Genomic DNA, 21,872 nt, shown 5'->3' with positions numbered 1-21,872 from the left:
TTATTCAAAACTGCCAGGACATCCTCCCTCCGAACATCTATTTCCTCCAGCCTATTAGCCTGTAACACCTTCTCTTCCTCAAAAACATGGCCCCTCTCCTTGGTGAACACTGAAGAAAAGTATTCATTCATCACCTCGCCTATCTCTACTGACTCCATACACAAGTTCCCACTACTGTCCTTGACCGGCCCTAACCTCACCCTGGTCATTCTTTTCTTCCTCACATAAGAGTAAAAAGCCTTGGGGTTTTCCTTGATCCGACCCGCCAAGGACTTCTCATGTCCCCTCCTAGCTCTCCTAAGCCCCTTTTTCAGTTCATTCCTTGCTAACTTGTAACCCTCAATCGAGCCATCTGAACCTTGTTTCCTTATCCCTACATAAGCGAAAAAACGGATTAAATAAATAATTAAATAAATCACAGCACTTTACTCACCCTCAGTACTCCTGCTGAGAATCTCTCCCTCTGTCCTGCACCACTTCGAACAAATGAGGCCAGACCCCCCAGGTAACTGACTTTTATACTAAAAAACACAATCTCCCAGAATCCCCTGTTTATAGATTTGCAGTTTGCAAACTTACATTAATTCACCCAATCTATTAAGCATGCACCACCAACAATGGAGACAGGTCTGTATTACTTACATTGACATTTAGATTTGAAGCAACTCTAAATTTTAAAAACATCAGAAAAGATAGCATAAAATGCACAGTGCACTTTTGAAGGCAAGGGTTCATGAAAACCACATCATGAGAGGGCTGCAAAGAAAATGTTTAAAAAAGCACACAAGTTTCCAGTTCCTTTAAAAAGTGCAGAATGACATTGACAAACTGACAACTACTTATGTGCAATTTTACTTTTCTGGGACACAAGAATCCTTTGGAAACAAGATGGCTTGCTTGGGCCAGAACTGTCATCAGATTGTTGATCTCTCATGCAGTGGTCCCATTATTCAATAGTTTGTTATTGCAGATGTTCTAGGTCATCATTTATACCTATTTCCTTTCAGGTTATTGAATATGCTATGAATGGGTTAATACAGCAGAAACATTTCTAGTCGCTAAATTTCATCCAAAAAGTTGGGCTTCCTTTTATCATTAGACCTTGTACCATGAGTCCTCAGAACACTTGAGTAATTGATCCATCCCAAACCAATTTATACAAGCATATCTCTGAATTATTGTGGTGAATAGTGTGAATCAGCCCTTTATTTACTAGAAAACCATAATAGAAAAATGAATACTATCACAAATGCCTGCTCAATCACAATTGGCCATCATGCGATCTGGTTCTACATTGTATGATTCATTCTTAATGTATGAAAATGATTGAGGTCAAAAATAAGATAATCTTTTTTCCATGGGATGTATTGTCTTTAGCAAGATCAACATTTGCTGTCTCGCCCTAATTGTCCTTAAGAAGGTGATGGTGGTCGTATCAATAATGACCCAGAGATTATATCGGAACAAGACTTGTGCAATCTGCATCACCCAGCTGTCCCTGCACCAACACTAGAGAACTGATGCCCAAGTTAGGGGAACTGCTCCATAGAATAGTTATGCAACAGACATAACCTGACAAAATCAGATTTTATACAAAATCATCCAACGTATCAGACTCCTCAAACATTACCACTTGGCATACTTTGTGCCACAAGTGCATCATATATTGACACCAGACTCAAAATTTCATGGTGTTAAGTACAAAGAGATCAAGGAAACCACCCATTACTCCATAACCTCCGCAAGTATGTTCCCGTATTAATATCAGTTTGAGTAAGCTTGAAGGGAAACATGACTAGAGAATATGCTCTGGGTGAGGGACTTCAATGTAAACCACCAAGAGTGGCTCTGTAGTACCATCACTGAATCACTGCTGAGTTAGAATAACATAATTGTCAGGCCAGGCTTGTACCAAGCAGTGAGAGAAGCAACACAAGGAAAAAAACCTACTTTATCTAGGCCTCGCCAATTACCAATTATAGATATCCATCCAGGATAACACTGGTGAAAGTAACCGCCAAATTGTTTTAGTGAAGACAAAATTTAATCTGCACAAAAAGATCATGCTCCGCAATGTACTGTTACGTCACCAGTGTGCTAAGTGGGAGAGTCCTATGGTGTTACAGATGCCTAAACCGAAAATTGAGGAACTGCAGGCCACCATCAGCAGGACTCTACGGTCCCAAAATATGCAATCTCAAAACTCAGCGTTCCCCAAGAGATTCACTAATATCTCTTGAAGAGGAGAACATGTCACTCTGATTTGCTTCACATGTGACTCAATTCTCACACCATGAGGTTGAATCCTAATACCTTCAGGGCAATGATGATGGAAAATATTGCCTTGCCAACCACATTCCATGAATAAACCCTCCATCACCATCAAAGAACATAGTTAAGTGCAGTGCAGACTCAATGGGCTGAATGGCCTCCTTCTGCATTCTATGAAAATACTGGTCCAACCTGAACTGGAGTAGCTTGTCTACTTCTGGGGTGCCATACTTTAGGAAGGATGTAAATATTCACACCTTTCAACCAATTAACCTTTCTTCATATGCTGATCATGTTTTGCTATGATACTGTGTCTGGCCCCATGCATTCTCTTCCAGACAACAGTTTAGAGTGCTCCAGAATTATGAATTAATGACTGCTTTCCATTTATTACAATTCAAGTCAACCCCTCCTTCTACACCTTAAAAGGAAGGCAATGTCACGACAAGACAATTCAAGCTACATTTACAGCTACTTCATCACTCAAAATCAAGGAAATCTGGCAGAGAGGTTTACTGTAGCCTCCATGCCCAGATCCAGATTTTCCAGCCCCAATGTCAACAAGGAATGACGTCAGTTGCCCCCGTCCCTACTTCATCGCATGCAAATGATGATGGATAGGTCTGGCCTAGATACATGCATGATTTCTCTCCATGCCACCATTGACAGTGCCAACATTTAGGGATAGCTATGAAAGGTGTGGCAGTACTTTCTCAAGTAGTGACAGAGATATCATGAGTGCCCTTTATTGAAGAGAGAAGGCTCAGGAGCAGGAGTATCTAACTCCTCTCAAGTCTGTGGACTATATAAGGTATTAGGCTTCAATCATGCCAGGAGGATAAAAATACAATTGGACTCCTTTGCACTCTTTAAATAATTTTGCTCCTATTTTGGAGCAGCAGTGTCACGTTTCTCCCCTAGCAGTTGCAAGCCCCTCATTGATCACAGGGATCCTGCTGTGAATCTACCTTGAATAGCTATTTATTGAATAGTTACACCATCTCAAGAAGCAAGATGAGGATCACGGCAGTCAGAGCAGCAAAGTCCCACTCCCAAGGTATGTTAGGCAGGGGTTGTTCTAGAAGTGAACAATGGAACACCACTGCCCAGCAACAGTGGGACACCCTGCAATCGCAATCACAACTTCACTTTTGTTATGGCTTCAATGTCTATTTCACACCAATGTATAGGACGCTAAAATGAAAAGGAATTTAGTGTCTCTGCTAAATATAAACAGAACTCCTCAGAGCAGAAATTTCAAGATTTAAGTGTCAGGTATCTGCAACTGGAAATGATTAACAAAGAGCAGGTTGCAACTTTCTATTTGGTGCTTTTATGGGAGGCACGAGGTGATGGATGGTGGTAGTGGAAAGAAATAAGTTTTTTTCAAAAGCTATTTTGATGAAGTACTCCTCTGTTTAGTTGTTGCTTTGTGGAAACTGGAGCTATATAAACTGATGAGAATTTTCTGTCTGCGTCGAGCATTTTCTGCATTTTAGGAAATATTTTACGTGGAGACTTGCCAAAAGTAAATGCACTTTATCTTGCACTTGAAGAACAAATATGCCTAGGTTTTTGCGAGAGCCATATATAATGTTTAAATTAATGTTTGCAATAATTTTCATATATCTCTGCTCGCTTTCCTGTCATGATCTGTTTAAGATTAATCCGCTAATACGGTAACAATGCCCAGAGCAGTACTTTCTAAACCTCCAAGCCAACAAAACTCAAGGAAGAAATATTGGCTCGTACAGAAATGTGGCTTTGAGAAGTGGATTGTCTGTTTCCGAGGATCACTTGCATCTCCCAAAGTCACAGTTTGAGCTCCATTGGCTCCCATGTCCACTCCAAGGATGTATCATTTCGCAACCTGTGTTTTTCCTATCCAGTCAAAACACCAAGGAATCATCCAAGAGAATGTCTAAACATTTAACATAGAAACATACAATTCTTACAGTACATTAAGAGGCCAACCAGCCCATCGAGTCTGCACCAACTCTCTGATAAAGCAGCCCATCCAGACCCTCCTGTCTGCCCTATCCTTGTAACCCAATGCATTTACCATGACCAATCCACTCAACCTACACATCTTTGGACTGTGGGAGGAAATCCACACAGACATGGGGAAATGGTGCAAGCTCCGCACAGTCACCCAAAGTCAGAAATGAACCCAGGTCCCTGGCACTGTGAGGCAGCAGTGCTAACTGTTGTGCCACCTTTTCATAAGAAAATGGTGCGCCACATTAATGTGACAAACAAGCTTTCATGGAATGGAGGAAGCAGAACAACTATTTAAAAATTACCCTCTCAGTAAAACACCTCAAATTAGAACTGTAAAATGTTAATATCTGAACAGAAATTAGCAAGCCTATATTTAAGGGGTGTAAGTAGAGTAACAGACTCACAGCTGGACTTAGATTTCAGATTGAATGCTGCTTTTCTGAAAAGAACACCATTACTGATTCTATCCATAACAGTGGAACCTAACATTGTTATTTTCAACAATATTCCCTTGAACAATCATCAAATTAAACTGAAAGTTTTCGAAAACATTTTCTCACAAACAGGATAGGTAGAATGTGAAATTGCTCACTACAAACCATCGTTCACTTACTGTGCATGAGTTATTTTAAAAGGAAATTTGTTGCTTTGAATGGTGTAATAAATGACCTGTGAACTGGCAGGAGAGTGACATTAAGATGAGATGGGTGTTTAGTGCAGTATATACATCATGGGCCAGCCATTTTTGTGCTGTAACATTTTCTAATTCTCAGAGTAAAATGCATTTTCAGCTATTTTCAAAATGTCGACAAGAAACTCAGATTTTATATATAGTTTCTTTTGGTTTATGATGTGATAACAACAATGGAGAATTGCAATTTAAGCTTACACCAATATTTTGCTGAAAAATGCTTATAAATACAAATATTTTCTTACATTGGTAACTGGAGGAGAATATGCTAGTATTGTTGCTTTCCATGACGAACAGAAAATCAATGCACAAACAACAGCATTGATCTCATTACATGTAGTAATGGAAAATAATTAGCCTCAATTTTTTTAAAAATACTCCTTTAAAAGGAAAGTTGTAGCCTTTGCTGGGGTGGGTTAAATTTAACCAAACTGAAAACAGTGTTTGTGGCCTCTGCTAATAGGAGTGTTAGCACAGGTTCAAAACTGTTTCCTGTAAATCAACAGCGTGAAAGAAAGATGACAAGTCTGTGAAAACAAAAGGGCTCAGTTATTGAACTCAGGAAAGGCCAACCCTGAAGTGGTACATTCAAACGGAGGACATGCGAGAAGAAACCATCAGAAAGAAACTCAACTAGGAATCGGGTGCAACCTCTGGGGGAGAAAAAGGTTTTAAAGGTTACAAAATGTAATCAGGAAACCTTCTGTCAGACACCTTCCACAAATAAAACAATGGAGGTTGTCACTTGTACAAAAATGAGAACAATTTAATCTGTCAGACTGCTGGCTCCAGGCTATGGGTTTATCAGCCTTCTGCTACTTTTTATAGCTTATGGACGCATTCTACACAAATGCTGTACATGACAATATGCTCCACCATGGAAAAACAACATCACTCAATCTCAACTTGAGATTCAAATCAGGCTGAGTATAGAGCTTTATTTATCACACAAATAAAATAATGCATTTGATTTATTGTGGGCCAAGTTAAATGACACGCTAAGGATATTAGCAACATCTTTCCTTACCTCCAGATGTTCTAAAATATATGGAGGGTTAGTCATCCCAAGCCTCAGCATTGCTCCCTCAGGAATCACTTCCACCAGGTTCCAAAGCAGTGTTGGAAGGTCTGTCCCAATGTCTCTTCCATAAGCTCCTGTGTCTTCACTAGTCAGCCATATTTCACAGACACCTTCTGTTTGAGGGAAAAAAAGAGAAAATTAAAAATCTTTGGCATTCATGTTGTCTATGTTCATCTACAAAGTGCAGAGTTTCAGTGCCTACCAGTTATTATGTTGCAACCTTTTAAGTGTTCATTTTTGACATCTATCACTGGAGTACAGAACACACTGAGATGCATCACCAATTTACAGTGTAGCCTTGGGCAGTTTAACTGAAGGTTCGAAGTGATTCAAAGCACTGGACTAAATCATTAAATCATTCAGCTGTTTTTCAGAACGTCAACTTCATATGATTTATTTAAAATATATATAAATATTACTGTCAATAATAATAAATAATTTTAAAGCTTTAGGAGGAAGTGTAACGTATAACCTAAGTGGCAGTCTTTTTCCAACAAAACATACTGAAAAACCTTCCAAAGAACCCATGCCCTCTCATTATCTTGTTTACAGAATAGCAGCTCTGGTCATTCATACTTGTTGAAATTGACCTCCTGCAATTAAAAAAAATAACTAGCTCACAAATTATCATAAATAGATTTACATTTAACTTGGTGAATTTCCACACAAATTGTTGCATTGTTTTACCATTAGCATTAACCAACAAACCCAACTAAATTGTTGAAAAATTCAACAACAATTTATTATTCCAAAATTTCACAACTGGTGCAAACACCCAGCAATATCTTTTTGACAAACATCATTATTTTTCCATCTGAACAGTGAACCATTTTCACCTTTATTTGGGTGGGGATCATGATGGAAAATTACCCTCATGTTGTTAGGTGTTCTGTAAGGGAGTACTGTGAATAGAATGGAAACTGCACTACTGTGGAAAACAACACGGAATTCTTAAAGCGGACTAGGTGGGGATTGGAAGCACCCTGTTGAGCTCTGGCTTCAAATTAATTCAAGTGAAGAGGAAACAGCTGTTACAGTAAATCATCAACAGGCAAGAGCTCCTCAACTTCCATGAGAATATCAGCAGAAGAATTAATAGCTTAACATGGTGTTAGAAAAAAAAAGCATTAAGCTTCACTAAACAGGTCAGAACAATTAAGGATGTACTCCACCAGAAATGAAAAATAAGAATTATATCATCAGATGTTGAACAATAACCTAACAAATGACTGGAATGAAACTGTCAAACATAAAAATGTTTTTCATAACTATTTTACAAAATATCGCATGTGGATATTGTAATTTGAGACTCTGGGTCTGTACTCCATGGAGTTTAGAAGAATATGGGGGGGATCTCATTGAAACTTATAGAATACTGAAAGACCTGGATAGAGTGGACGTGGAGAAGATGTTTTCATTAGTAGGAGAGATTAGGATCCAAGGGCCCAACCTCAGAATAAACAGACGTACCTTTAGAACCGAGATGAGGAGGAATTTCTTTAGCCAGAGGATGGTGAATGTATGGAATTCAATGCCACAGAAAGCTGTGGAAACCAGGTCACTAAGTATATTTAAGACAGAGATAGCAAGGTTCATGATTGGTGAGGGGAATCAAAGGTTACAGGGGAAAAGATGGGAGAATGAAGTTGAGAAACTTATCAGCCATGATTGAACAGTGGAGCAACCTCGATAGGCCAAATGGTTTAATTCTGCTCCTATATCTTATGTTTTCTAATGCAAAGGAACCCAAACAGGCAAACATAGATTGCAGCATTAAAAGGAATATTGTCCCTGCATTTGAAAACAACCACTGACTTCACTCCTTTGTTTCCTGTTTCTATTATTTAGAAGGATGTATATGTTTTTAAACAATGAAATCAGGTGGCTGGAGGCAGAGCCAACAATGCAAGGGAGCTGCACACCAAAAGCAACACAAGTCATTCACCAAGGTGTTTCAGCAATCCTTTAGTATAATTCCCTCAGACCGGTGACATCAATGATCATCTTAGTGAAAAAGGAGGCATATGTAAAATTTAAGGAAATTGAAAATGGATAAGGCTTTTGAGGAATACAGAGATAGCAGGAAAGAGCTTAAACATGGTCTCAGGAGGGCATAAAAGGGCCATGAAATGTCCTTGGCAGGCAGGATTAAGGAGAATCCAAAGGCTTTTTATGCACATATAAGGATAGTTAAGAGTAGGTCCTCTCAAGGATACTGGAGGGAATTTGTGTATGGAGCCAGATGAGGTGGGTGAGATCCTTAATGAGTACTTTGCATCAGTATTCACAAAAGAGAAGGATGTGGTGGATGGTGAGTGTAGAAAGGAGGATGTTGACATTCTAGGACAGGCAGAGATAAAAAGGGAAGACATTTGGAGGCTTTGAAAAGTATTAAGGTGGACAAGTTCCCAGGACCAGATAGAACAAGAACAAAGAACAATACAGCACAGGAACAGGCCCTTCGGCCCTCCAAGCCCGCGCCGCTCCCTGGTCCAAACTAGACCATTCTTTTGTATCCCTCCATTCCCACTCCGTTCATGTGGCTATCTAGATAAGTCTTAAACGTTCCCAGTGTGTCCGCCTCCACCATCTTGCCCGGCATTCCAGGCCTCCACCACCCTCTGCGTAAAATACGTCCTTCTGATATCCGTGTTAAACCTTCCCCCCCCCCCCACCTTGAACCTATGACCCCTCGTGAACGTCACCACCGACCTGGGAAAAAGCTTCCCACCGTTTACCCTATCTATGCCTTTCATAATTTTATACACCTCTATTAGGTCGCCCCTCATCCTCCATCTTTCCAGTGAGAACAACCCCAGTTTACCCAATCTCTCCTAACTAAGCCCTTCCATACCAGGCAACATCCTGGTAAACCTCCTCTGCACTCTCTCTAAAGCCTCCACGTCCTTCTGGTACTGTGGCGACCAGAACTGGGCGCAGTATTCCAAATGCGGCCGAACCAATGTTCTATACAACTGCAATATCAGACCCCAACTTTTATACTCTATGCCCCGTCCTATAAAGACAAGCTAATCAGAATAATCAGAATGAAGAATTCTTAAATTCTTATTGAGACAGAGTCATTCTTAAGTTTAAATAGTTTGAACCCTATGTAAAATCAAAAAATGAAACAAAGAGAGGGATTAAGAGAGAGAGAGTGACAGAGAGAAAGAAGCAGAAAGAAAATGTTTTTAAAAATACATTCTTTATATCATTCAAATCTGAGAGAATGTAACTTGTAAAGTTAACTTCTAATGTCAAAGATGTTGTGTGGTAGTAATTAAGAGTTATAATGGTTTCAAAACAACTTTACTGGAATGGACAAATGGACAACATTTTCTGATGCCTTTAGTATGCATCAATTGCCTAGGTACTGCAAATTCATGCTCTTCCATGTGTTTTAATGACAAAACACTGGCGTGGTGCAATGTCTAGTGGAGGAAGGCAACGAGAACAGCAACTTCTTGGTTTCCATGTTTCGCTGCACAAGTACAGTCCACAAAAATTAAAAGACTTGCATTTATAGTGTTTTTCACGACCACTCTCAAAGTTCTTTACACCCAGTAAAGTACTTATGAAATGTGGATACTGTTGTAATGTGGAAATTATGACAGCCAATATGGGCACACAAACTCCCATAAACATCAATGATCAGATAATCTTTCTTCGTGGTGTTGATTGAGGAATAAATATTGGCCAGTAAATCAGGAATAACTCCGCTACTCTTCTTTGAAATAGTGCCATGGGATCTTTCACATCCACCCACATCTCATCTAAAGGATGGCCCCTCCGACAGTGCAACATTCCATCAATATTGCACTGCAGTTTCAGCCTTGCCTTCGGTGTCCAAGCATGGCAATTGAATCTGGAACCTTGTGACTCAAAGGTGAGTGCCACCAACTGAGCCAGGGCTGGCTCAGACATGTTATCCGATTTACACGTTAACAAGGCTAAGCACTGGTAGCTTCAGCATTATTGCAACTGTAAAATCTGATCTATTAATTATGTAATTAAGGTTCATGGATGCGTTTAAGGGTAGTGTGTAAGAATTGAACTGTGACCATCAAAAAAACTATACAACCACAGACTCATCATTGCTAAACATGATGTCACATATTAGCATAAGCATTGCAGTATCATTTCACTGAATATCCACCAGAATCAGCCACTCATGCCAATTTGTAATCCACACTAGGCGCAAAGCTGATGGAACCAACTATCGCATGCTGTTGTCATCCATGATGTGGAGTTGCCAGCGTTGGACTGGGGTAAGCACAGTAAGTAGTCTTACAACACCAGGTTAAAGTCCAACAGGTTTATTTGGCAGGACGAGCTTTCGGAGCGTCAATAAACCGACCTGCTCTGTCGGACCCGTCCTAGTGGCCAGCGCAGTCGTACTGGTCCGACCGACCTGCGCCGTCGGACCCGTCTGACTGACCCACGCCATCGGACCCGTCCGACCAACTCACGTGAGTGCAGGATTTGTTTCACAAACAGGGCATATATAGACACAAACTCAATTACAAGATAATGGTTGGAATGTGAGTCTTTACAGGTGCAGACAACGTGAGTAGAGAGGGTTAAGCACACATTAAAGAGGTGTGTATTGTCTCCAGATAGGACAGTTAGTGAGACTTTGCAAGCCCGGGCAAGTCGTGGGGGTTACAGATAGTGTGACATGAACCCAAGATCCCAGTTGAGGCTGTCCTCATGTGTGCAGAACTTGGCTGTCAGTTTCTGCTCGGTGATTCTGCATTGTCGTGTTTATTGAAGGCCGACTCATTGCGAGATGATTGCGGATTGGTGAGATGAAGACGAACATCTCGCCAAGGCAAGCCATCCCCACACCCACACTACTTGCCTTCAAACAACCGCACAACCTCAAACAGATCACTGTATGCAACAAACTACCCAGCCTTCAGGAGAACAGTGACCACGACACCACACAACCCTGCCACAGCAACCTCTGCAAGACGTGCCAGATCATCAACACAGATGCCATCATCTCACGTGAGAACACCATCCACCAGGTACATGGTACATACTCTTGCGACTCAACCAACATGTCTACCTGATACGCTGCAGGAAGAGATGTTCCGAGGCATGGTACATTGGCGAGACCATGCAGACGCTACTACAATGAATGAATGGACATCGCTCGACAATCACCAGGCAGGAGTGTTCCCTTCCTGTTGGGGAATACTTCAGCAGTCAAGGGCATTCAGCCTCTGATCTTCGGTAAGCGTTCTCCAAGGCGGCCTTCAAGACACACGACAACACAGAATCGCCGAGCAGAAACTGATAGCCAAGTTCCGCACATATAAGGATGGCCTCAACCGGGATCTTGGGTTCATGTCACACCATCTGTAACCCCCACGACTTGCCTGGGCTTGCAAAATCTCACGAACTGTCCTGGCTTGAGACAATTCATACCTCTTTAACCTGTGCTTAACCCTCTCTCCATTCACATTGCCTGCACCTGTAAAGACTTGATTACCTGTTAAGACTTGCATTCCAACCATTATCTTGTAATTGAGTTTGTGTCTATATATGCCCTGTTTGTGAAACAAATCCTGCACTCACCTGATGAAGGAGCGACATTCTGAAAATTCGTGCTCACAAATAAACCTGTTAGACTTTAACCTGATGTTGTGAGACTACTTACTGTTGTCATCCAGGCAGAGATCAACTAATTCAACAGAAAATAGGGATCAAACCTGGCCCTCCATGAGTTGGCCCACTTAACCAGACACCATGGCTATTAAGAAGCCTTCTCAATGAGAGAGCAAGTCAATAAAGTAGCTTGCAACTTTTCAATACTTTTATAGTTGAAAATGAAACTGCAGGAAACATGGAATCTATGCCTATTTAGAAACAAGTAAGACAGTTTTAGCAAATACTTTGGTGCAGAATGTGGAACACTATAAAATCAACATATTTTCAGCAATAAAACTTAAGACAAAAAGATGTGACTGAAGGAATACATCTTTCTCCACCAAAAATGCTCAAAAAGACACAAATAATTTTTAGTCCTAATTGATGACCTATTTCTTTCACAAGGCAGATAGTTTTGTATGACAAATTAGCGGCTGCATTGTTTGTGAATTGTGGAGGTGATGGCCGAGTGGTATTATCGCTAGACTATTAATCCAGAAATCAGCTAATGTTCTGGGGACCCGGATTTGAATCCTGCCACAGCAGATGGTGGAATCTGAAATCAATGAAAAAAAATATCTGGAATTAAGAATCTACTGATGACCATGAAATCGTTGCCGATTGTCGGAAAGCCTATCTGGTTCACTAATGTCCTTGAGGGAAGGAAATCTGTCATCCTTATCTAGTCTGGTCTGCATGTGACTCCAGAGCCACAGCAATGTGATTGACTCTCAACTGTCCTCGGACAACTAGGGATGGGCAATGAATGCTGGCCAGCCAGCGATGTCCATGTCCCACGAATGAATAAAAAAAAGCCTTCATGGGATAAACCTCATCAACTCCCACATTTGTTTCTTTCATGTTAGAATAGAAAATTTCAAAGGTCACAAACATTATTTAAAGCGGAAATATAAATGAATTCCCAGGGATTATTATAATGGCCCTGATTATTATAATGGCCCTGATTATTATAATGGCCCACTTGGTCTTGCTCAGAATATTAGCAGCGAGAATGGAAAATTTGGCATTACAGCCAAAACTCCATTCATTCTTAGTGGGGCTGGAAAATCCCAGCTGCGAACGGTGAAGGAAAGTTTTGGCTGTACTAACATTTGGGATCATCCATTAATTATTTGCTGCCCCTCCTCTCTTCATTATATCTGTACGTTGGATTGGCCTCCAATATATTTTCAATTTGCTCATTTCAAGCTTCTTCCCACTACTTCCAGAATTTTTCAAAACCATCTGCTGAGAGACAGTCTGAGAGAAACAATACTCCAAACCATTTTCAGCATAAATTGCTACTGACCTTGCTGCAGCATGCATGTTACATCTCTTACTCTGCAATCCAACCTGAGGGAGGCCATTCTTCAAAGCTGTCTCTTTTACTTCATTCACTGCAAGCATTTAGGAATCTTTTCTCTCCTCCCCCCCAACCCCATTTAGTTTTAGAAGTGTTTCTCTCCTTTTCATCATTATTGTAGCAAATTAGACTGTACATTCATTGTATATTAGCCACTGTTTCTAAATTTCATTGTCACCAAAAATGGTGAAAATGTAGCTTCTCTTAATGAGACAGATTTCTTTTAAGCTTAATAAACCTGTGCAAAGCTATACTTGCTTTGGAAATTGGAGGAAGGAAGACCATTAACCTTGCAAAAAATATTGAAACATCTCAACATAAAAGCTGACGGACATTTGCCAAAAGTCCGAGCTTGATATTTCTCGCTCAGGACACTTTGGTCAAAGTCGAAGAGAAGAGTAGGGTGGAGAACACAACAGCATTCAACCATACCGGCCTACACAGTGGCAATTCTGCAGCTGGCGCGCACAGAGAATTAACAGGATCATACATCATTCTGATGAATTGAGGGCAGCACTGTTTCCATTACCAGTTTGTGGACAAAACAGTGGAGGGGAAGAAAAAGTTTGACTCCAGTGGATAAACAGCAGTGTTAGTTGTTAGTCTGTTTAATTAAATTGTGTCCAATCCCAACATGCCTTCAAAAATAATTCAAATCTCCCTGGGTCTTAACTATGTGCCTTGCTTCTGTATTCCTCAGCTCTTGCAGCTCACATTTTCATTTCTATTTTAATACAGTTGTACATTTGTCAAAAAGCCCACATCCCACACCAATTAAAACCACTAGGATGGAAATAGGCACGTCAGGAGTTGCTGTAGAGAAACCGTTGCACACAGAAATAAATGTCTGATTCAGCTACAGCATAAAAATGGTAAGATTTATATTACAGAAATGACACTACCATGTGGATCAGATTTTGTTCGCTCTGTTAATCTTATTCTTTTTTGACTGAGGCAACAGTTAAGATTCAACAGTTACTTTCAAATTATTTTAAAAGTTATTTGGAATAAGCAATCACATTTTTGCTCAGTGACAGGCAGTGGTATCCGGATGTACAATGAGCAAATGTGAACATAAATCAGAAAATTCTGGAAAGCCTTAGCAGGTCTGACAACATCTGTGGAGGGAGAATAGAGCCAACGTTGAGTCTGGATGACCCCCATCTGAAATAGCAGGTTTTAACATCTTGCCTAAAAGAAGGCTCCTGCACCTGTAATACATTTCCTCAGTATTTACACTCGAGAGCCATGAGGTTTGTGCCCAAAACCTCCTCACTCAGGATGTGAGGGAGGCACCATTAAGCTAAGGCTAAGCACTACAGGAAGGATTATAAAATTAAAAGTCAGATTGTTCTGTAGTCACAGGCATAAATTTGCAAGTTAGTGTTTTTTAATAGCAGTAGTTATTGAATATGTTCTTGGAGATGTTTCACAAAATTACCCAACTAAAACATTAAAACTGATAATGAAAGGTCATCTACTTTAACTCTGTTTCTCTACAGATGCTAACAGGCCTGAGTATTTCAAGAATGTTCTATTTTTATTCAGGATACAATGAGAAGGAAAAGAAAGGCTTTTAAAAAATACAAATGGAGGAAATCAATGGAGGCATTAGTGAGCTATAGAAAGTGCAGGGTGGAGCTTAAGAAAGCAATTAGGAGTTCAAAGAAGGGATATGGGAAAGATCTGGCTGGTAAAAGTAGGGAAAATCCCAAGGTATTCTATAAGTATATTAATGGGAAGCAAGAAACCAAGGAAAGAGTCGGACCCTTTAGGGACAAGGGGACAATCTGTGGGTGGAGCCAGAGGGCATTGGTAGAGTGTTGAATGAATACTTCACATCTGTCTTCACCCAAAAGAATGAGGGTGGTGGTCTGAGTTCAGGGAGAGGGACTGTGAGGTTCTTGAACAAATTGACAAAGGAAAGTATTGGAGGTATTGGCAGTCTTAAAAGTGGATAAATCTCCAGGTCCAGATGAATTGTGCTCTAGGCTGTTGTAGGAGGCAAGGGAGGAAATTACAGGGACTCTGACACAAACTTTCAATTCCTCTCTGGTCACGGAGGAGATGCAGCTAATTTGGTTCCGCTATTTAAAAAGGGTTGTAGAGATAAACCAGGGAACTACAGACCAGTGAGTCTCACGTTAGTCAGTAGGGAAATTGTTAGAGAAACCTCTGAAGGATAGCATCCATCTCCACTTGGAGAGGCAAAGCCTGATCAGGGATAGTCAGCATGGCTTCATCAGAGGGAGGTCAAGCCTAACAAATTTGAGTGAACTTTTTGAGGAGGTGACCAGGTGTGTAGACGAAAGTAGTGCAGTCGATGCATATGGATCTCAGCAAAGCCTTTGACAAGGTCCCACATGGGAGATTTGTTAAGGCAAATTCACAAGTGGATTCAAAATTGATTTAATTGTAGAAGATGGAGGGTGATGACAGAAGGCTGCTTTCATGACTGGAAGGCAACGTCCACTGGCATATCACAGGGATCTGTCTTGGGCCCCCTATTATTCGTCATTTATATAAAGGACATTGCTGACTATGTGGTGGGTAGGATTAGTAAGTTTGCGCATGACACAAAGATTGGACAGGTGGTTAACAGTGAGGCTGAGTGTCTTGGGCTACAAGAAGATATATACGGAATGGTCAAATGGGCAGATAAGTGGCAGGTGGAACTTAACCCTGAGAAGTGTGAGGTGATGCACTTTGGAAGGAGTAATTTCACAAAAAAGTACAATGAATGGTAGGACACTAGGAAGTTCTGCGGAACAAAGGGACCTTGGCGTGTTTGTCCACAGATCACTGAAAGCGGAAGGGCATGTTAGTAGGGTGGTGAAAAAGGTATATGGGACCTTTGCCTGTAGCAATCGAGGCATGAATTACAAAAGCAGGGAAGTTATGTTGGAGTTGTATAGAACTTTGGTGAGGCCACAACTAGAGTAGTGTGTGCAGTTCTGGTCACTACATTATCGGAAGGATGTGATTGCATTGGAGGGGTTGTAGAGGAGATTCACCAGGATGCTGCCTGGGATGGAATATTTAAGTTATGAAGAGAGGTTGTGTAGGCTTGGGCTGTTTTCGTTGGGGCAGAGAAGACTGAGGGACGACCTGATCGAGGTGTGCAAGTTTATGAGAGACATGAGCAGAGTGGATAAGAAGCAGCTGTTTCCCTTAGTTGAAGGGTCAGTCACAAGAGGACATAGGTTCAAGATGAGTGGCAGGAGGTTTAGTGGGGATGTGAGGAAAAACCGTTTTACCCAGAGGGTGGTGATGGTCTGGAATGCGCTGCCTGGGTGAGTGGTAGAAGCAGGTTGCCTCACATCCTTTAAAAGGTTTCCGGATGAGCACTTGCACATCACGCCATTCAGTGCTATGGACGAAGTGCTGGCAGATGGAATTAGGTGGGAATTCAGGTGCTTCTGATGTGTCTGTGTGGACTCGATGGGCCAAAAGGCCTCTTCTGCGCTGTATGATTCTATGATTTCAGATTTCCAGCATTCCTAGGTATTTTGCTTTTGCAACAAAAATGTGGTCATGAATTTCAACATATTAGTTGAATCCAAATTCCTTCTGGAGGGGATACACTATCAGAATTTGCTAAGAAAATGGATATCTCATTGTGAGAGGAGTGCTAAAACCTACTTTTGTGTGAATCTATTTTCACCAAGCAAAATAACTTATAATGCCCGTCATATCTTCAGAAGTTCCAAAGTGAATTTTACAGCCAATAAGTTACTTTTGAAGTGCAGTAACTTATTTTGTAAACAAATGTGACACCCAATTTTAAGAGACCAAGATCCCACAAACAATAATGAGATGAATGACTGTTTAACCTGTTGATGGTGGTTGAGGGGTAAATGTTGGCCTGAATATTGGGAGATTTCTTGACCAGGACTTTCCTTGTGGGCTTCTGCACCCCATCATCAGGCGTAAATGTGGGTCAGAAGTCTTCACTGCGTGGGAAACAGTCACTCTATGATCTTTTCCTGAGCAGCCAACTATTGGTCAGAGGGCAGGCTTGTTCTCCAATTAAGGGGGACCAGCAGGGTCTTGAATCTGGAAGACCAATTAGAGGCCTTCCTGCTTGAAAGGAGCAGGATGCTGTGGCTGGTGAGTGAAAGTGGTGTTACTTCAAAGTGTCGGCACACTTTCCATTTTTTTCAAAGTTTAAATCAAAAATGGCCTTTGCAGCCAGGCCACCACAATGGGAGGGTTCCCCTCTACAGGTGGTCTATAGCTGCTGCTACACCTCAGTAGCAGAGAGGGCTTCTAAATGTGCCAAGAGCACTGGTCCCCTGATAAGCGGCCAGGAGACCACTTCAAAGCAGTTGAAATGTCCCCAGTTATTTCCAAGAATCTGTACAGTGAGTGGAAAATTTCAGCCAGCCTCTTGCAATTGATCTTAAGTAGTCCTGAAACTGAACTGGCTACCTGCTGCAGACAGGCAATTTCAAGGAGTTCCACATTTTTCTAAAGTGAACCCTAGTGCAGATGTAACATTGAGCAATTGAAAGTAATTACCCCAAAACACAGCACAGATAGATATTTGTTTATCTCTTCCTCAATTTTCCTTCAATTTTGCTTTCCTGGAGGCAATGTTGCAGAGTAGGGAATTATTCCACAGGCACCAGTTTTCTAACACCTCACTCAAGCACCCAATAAGGTGGAAGGAACTTGATAACTCTAGTTTCACCTCGCTGAGGCTAAAAATTTGAAAGAATATTAAAATATTTTGATGGCACTACAGTAAATTCATTGTCTGGTTTGGACTGTGTCATACAGAATGGAAAGAAAACATTTCAGAGCTGAAAAATTGAGGTGGACTCCTAAAGTGAGTACAGCCTAAACATGTATTATTAACTAAGAAATGGGGGAGGTTGACATAGATTTTGGTGTCAAAAAAGTAGGGTCATCTTAATAAACTTCACAAATCCATACTGCCAACAAGCGACAGGGTTAGATCTATAAAGATCACCCAAAAAGTCACATGACCAATCAATTTGCTCATTCTATGTCACAAACCCCCATACACTAAAAATGCCATTTAAAAGTCACTCGAGAAACAGATGGCCATTTGAAGTGTCTTGAATTTTTGAAAAGAGTAATACACAGATAATATAAATGCAGTAATGATTGTCAGCAATATGGTCATTGGTGTTAGAATCATTGTAAATATTTTAATTTATAAACAATCCAAACTCCTGTAGGATTGTGATGAATTAAAAAGTGAATAAAAGAAATCTGCAATGTTTTTGAAAGAACCATAGAGTTAAATAAAACCAGCCATTTGTTCCTTAAATGGCTGATCTCTGCGACCTATAAAGCTGTGTTGAACTCAAAAAGGTCATTGTGGTATCCCTCTCAGACACAATGGCTGAAATAAACATGAATTGCAGGTTATAACAAGTCAAGACTTTTTTTGGATCAGCCTGTGAGGCTGCAAAAGTTCAATACTATGCCCTCATGTGTATGCCTGAACACAGTTGAAGGTTTAATGTTAAAGTGTTTTGATCCATAATGTGAAAAGTACCCAAATTATCACTGAATGCATCTGTTATACTGTTATGTTATTCAAAAATAATTAGGAACTGTATTGTTACGTGCATACACGGATAAGTTCCCAGGATGGTACATCATTCAAGACTGCACCACAAAGAATGTATCATTCGGCATGCCCCCAGCAAAATCTGAAAAATATGTTCAAAGTCAGCTCCAGTATTGGTGTCTAAAAGTGTGATTATTCCAGACTGTTGGGATCCACAAGACATAGTAGCAACTTTCTACCCTGATTAATCTCTCCAAACAAATTCTCATGCACTCTCCTTATTCAAGGTATAAACCTTTAGGTCCTAGAAACAGCATGAAACGTTTTGACATTCTGAGCACAATCTTTTTACTCCCTGTGTTTCACATTTGAAAGCATTGTAATGATTTACAGGACAGCACCAACACAACTGCAATGCAACCACCCTCAGATGATCTGCCTTGTGCAATATTTAGCACACACAACTGCATTATTATAGTGTAATTATTAAAATGCAGAATGGGGAAAAGATCACAGACTTCTTGAATTACACTAAAGGGCCAAATAATTCCAAAGCTCAGCAGATGCCATAAGATCTGACTTCATCAATTATCCTGAGGAAGTAAAAAAAAACTAAATGAAACATACCTGCAGTTTCTGGAATGCTGTTTTGGGGCTAATTTTACTCATGGGGGCTGTGTCGACTAATTCACAGCTGGGGAAAATGGGATTGAAACTGTCCAAACTGTTTAATTGCACACCCAAGAGAGGATATTTTCATTCCACCTGTATGGTCTGTTAATCAAGTTCATCATAGAAGGCAGTTTTACAAAAAAACAGACATATCACAGCACAAGCACGTTAGCATCTCATGTAAAGAATTTGAATGTACAGAACTACAATGTAGCAAATGAGCCCACAAGCTGAATATTTAATACTCCCAATGGATGGAAGTAATTTAGAATTGCATATTTGTCTCTGGGACAGAAAGGGGAAATATTACTTACCCCAAATCAATGTTAACTATCTTCAAAGACAGAAACTGAAACTGCCTGGATATCTTATTTTATATTCTTCATTATTGTGTTTGGCTTTTCAGTTTACATCACTGTTTTCATCAAATTGTGTAATTTTCCTTAGATTGCTTGTGTTCTATTTACGTTTACACCACTTCATAACATTTTCCTTCCTTTTTTGTCTTGAATTTGAAGGGAATTTTGCTCCCTTGTCCTTCTGGATGGGAGTGGTCATGGGTTTGGAAGATGCTGTCTAGGGAGCCTTAGTGAGCTCTTGCAGTCTATCTAGTAGTTAATTGGTGGTGGAGGAAATAAATGGGATGCCAACTAAGCAGGCTGCTTTGTCTTGGATGGTGTCAACCTTTGTGAGTGTTGTTGGAACTGCACTCATTAGGCAAGTGGAGAGTATTCTATTAGACTCCTGACTTGTGCCTTGTAGGTGGTGGACAGACTTGTGAAAGGCAAAAGTTGAGTTCCTCACTGCAGGATTTCTAGCCTCTGACCTGTTCTTGTAGCCACAATATTTATATGGCTAGCCCAGTTAAGTTTCTGGTCAATGGTGACCCCCAGGATGTTGATACTGGGGGATTCTGCGATGGTAATGCCATTGAATGTCAAGGGGCTATGGTTAGATTGTCTCCTGGTGTAGATGGTCAGTGCCTGCCACTTGTGTGGCGCGAATGTGACTTGCTACTGTCAGCCCAAGCATGGATATTATCCAGGTCTTGATGCATTTGGACATGGACTGCTTCAACATCTGAGCAGTCACAAATGGTGCTGAACATTGTGCAATCACCAGCGAAGATCCCCACTTCTGAATTATGATGGAACAAAGGCCATTGATGTAGCAGCTGAAGATGATTGGGCCTGGGACGCTAACCTGAGGGATACCTGCAGTGATGTCCTGGAACTGAGATGACTGACCTTCAATAGAGACAATCATCTTCCTCTGTGCTGGGCATGTCTCCAATCAGTGGAGAGTCTGCCCCGATTCCAAGTGACTCCAGTTTGGCTTCCCAAGCTCTTGAGGAAAATGAGTGACTCATGAGAGGTGGTGGCAGAAAGATGGCGAGTGGCCCAACAAGAGATTCAGTATTCAGGAGAGGTTGGGAAACAGCAGGAGGGTGGCGTAGAGTACTGGCGAGGATGGGGCAAGTGGCCATTACTGCCGAGTGGGAGGGAAGTGGCCATTACTGAACAGTGGGAGGGAAGCGGCCAACACTGGCAAGTGGGAGGAAGGCAATGAGGGCAGATCAGAACCAGAGAGGGAACACAGCTGGAGGAGATCCTGGCCATCACCCTGATTGGCTGGCTTTAGCAAAGATTGCTTGCTAATTGGCCACAATGTTTGTCGATCAGCAATGTTATGTCCCATCTCCCATACATACCCAGCACTTGAAGAATGCTTTGTAATCTGGAAGAAAGGGGAGAAAACGGTTTTTGACTTTTCTGTTCAAGGATGGGGAAAGGAAAATAATTTTATTTGACAGTTGTACTGGAGAGAGGACTATAGTTGTGGAGTTTTAATATCACTTCTTATAACATCTTTTCTCTTTTTTCACTAGACCCCTATATCTGTTAATTCTTCAAGGCCTGAGTTTGCCTTAATTAATTCCTGAATCAACAGTACATCTGTGGAATTGTACGACACCACATCACCGACTTATCATAAGTCCTAACCTGTATGGTGTGATGGATCCCATCTGGTGGACTACGAGTGGTAGAGTAGAAAGTGGACTTTGAGTTAGTTCTAAGCTCATCTCATGCTCACAGGTAGATTTCAAAGATGTGAGGAAAACTTCTGTTCAAAGGGGCGAGAAGATTTGTGAATCTTAGGCACTTGGACACCATTTGCCTGATATAGAAATATAGAAAATAGGAGCAGGAGGCGGCCATTTGGCCCTTCACGCATGCTTCGTCATTCATTTATGATCACAGCTGATCATCCAACTCAATAGCCTGATCTCCCCCCCCCGCCCGCCCCCCCGCCAATATCCTTTGATCCCCTTCACCTCAACTGCTATATCGAACTGCTTCTTGAAAACATTCAATGTTTTGGCCTCAACTACTTTGTGGTAGCAAATTCCACAGGCTGACCACTTTCTGGGTAAAGAATCATAGGATGTTTACAGTGGAGAAGGAGGCCATTTGACCCATCGAGTCTGCACCGACCACAATCCCACTGAGGCCCTCTCCCCATAACCCCACTTATTTACCCTGCTAACCCCCCTGACACTAAGGGGCAATTTAGCATGGCTAATCAACCTAAC

The 21,872-nt window shown here is 41.1% G+C and overlaps 1 protein-coding gene across 2 annotated transcripts in view; it reads right to left on the bottom strand.

The window, feature by feature from the left end:
- Positions 1 to 21,872, bottom strand: part of cdkal1 (CDK5 regulatory subunit associated protein 1-like 1) — a 630,648-nt gene that overhangs the window by 317,495 nt on the left and 291,281 nt on the right. For both annotated transcript variants that reach the window (XM_078241916.1, XM_078241914.1), the window contains one exon: positions 5,991 to 6,157. In XM_078241916.1, coding sequence (XP_078098042.1) covers positions 5,991 to 6,157 — 167 coding nt within the window. The remainder of the gene's footprint in view (positions 1 to 5,990; positions 6,158 to 21,872) is intronic.

Source organism: Mustelus asterias, chromosome 2, assembly GCF_964213995.1.
Source record: "Mustelus asterias chromosome 2, sMusAst1.hap1.1, whole genome shotgun sequence".
In the NCBI taxonomy this organism is placed as follows: domain Eukaryota; kingdom Metazoa; phylum Chordata; class Chondrichthyes; order Carcharhiniformes; family Triakidae; genus Mustelus; species Mustelus asterias.
The sequence above is the reverse complement of the archived record's forward strand: the minus strand, read 5'-3'. Positions and strand labels throughout refer to the sequence as shown.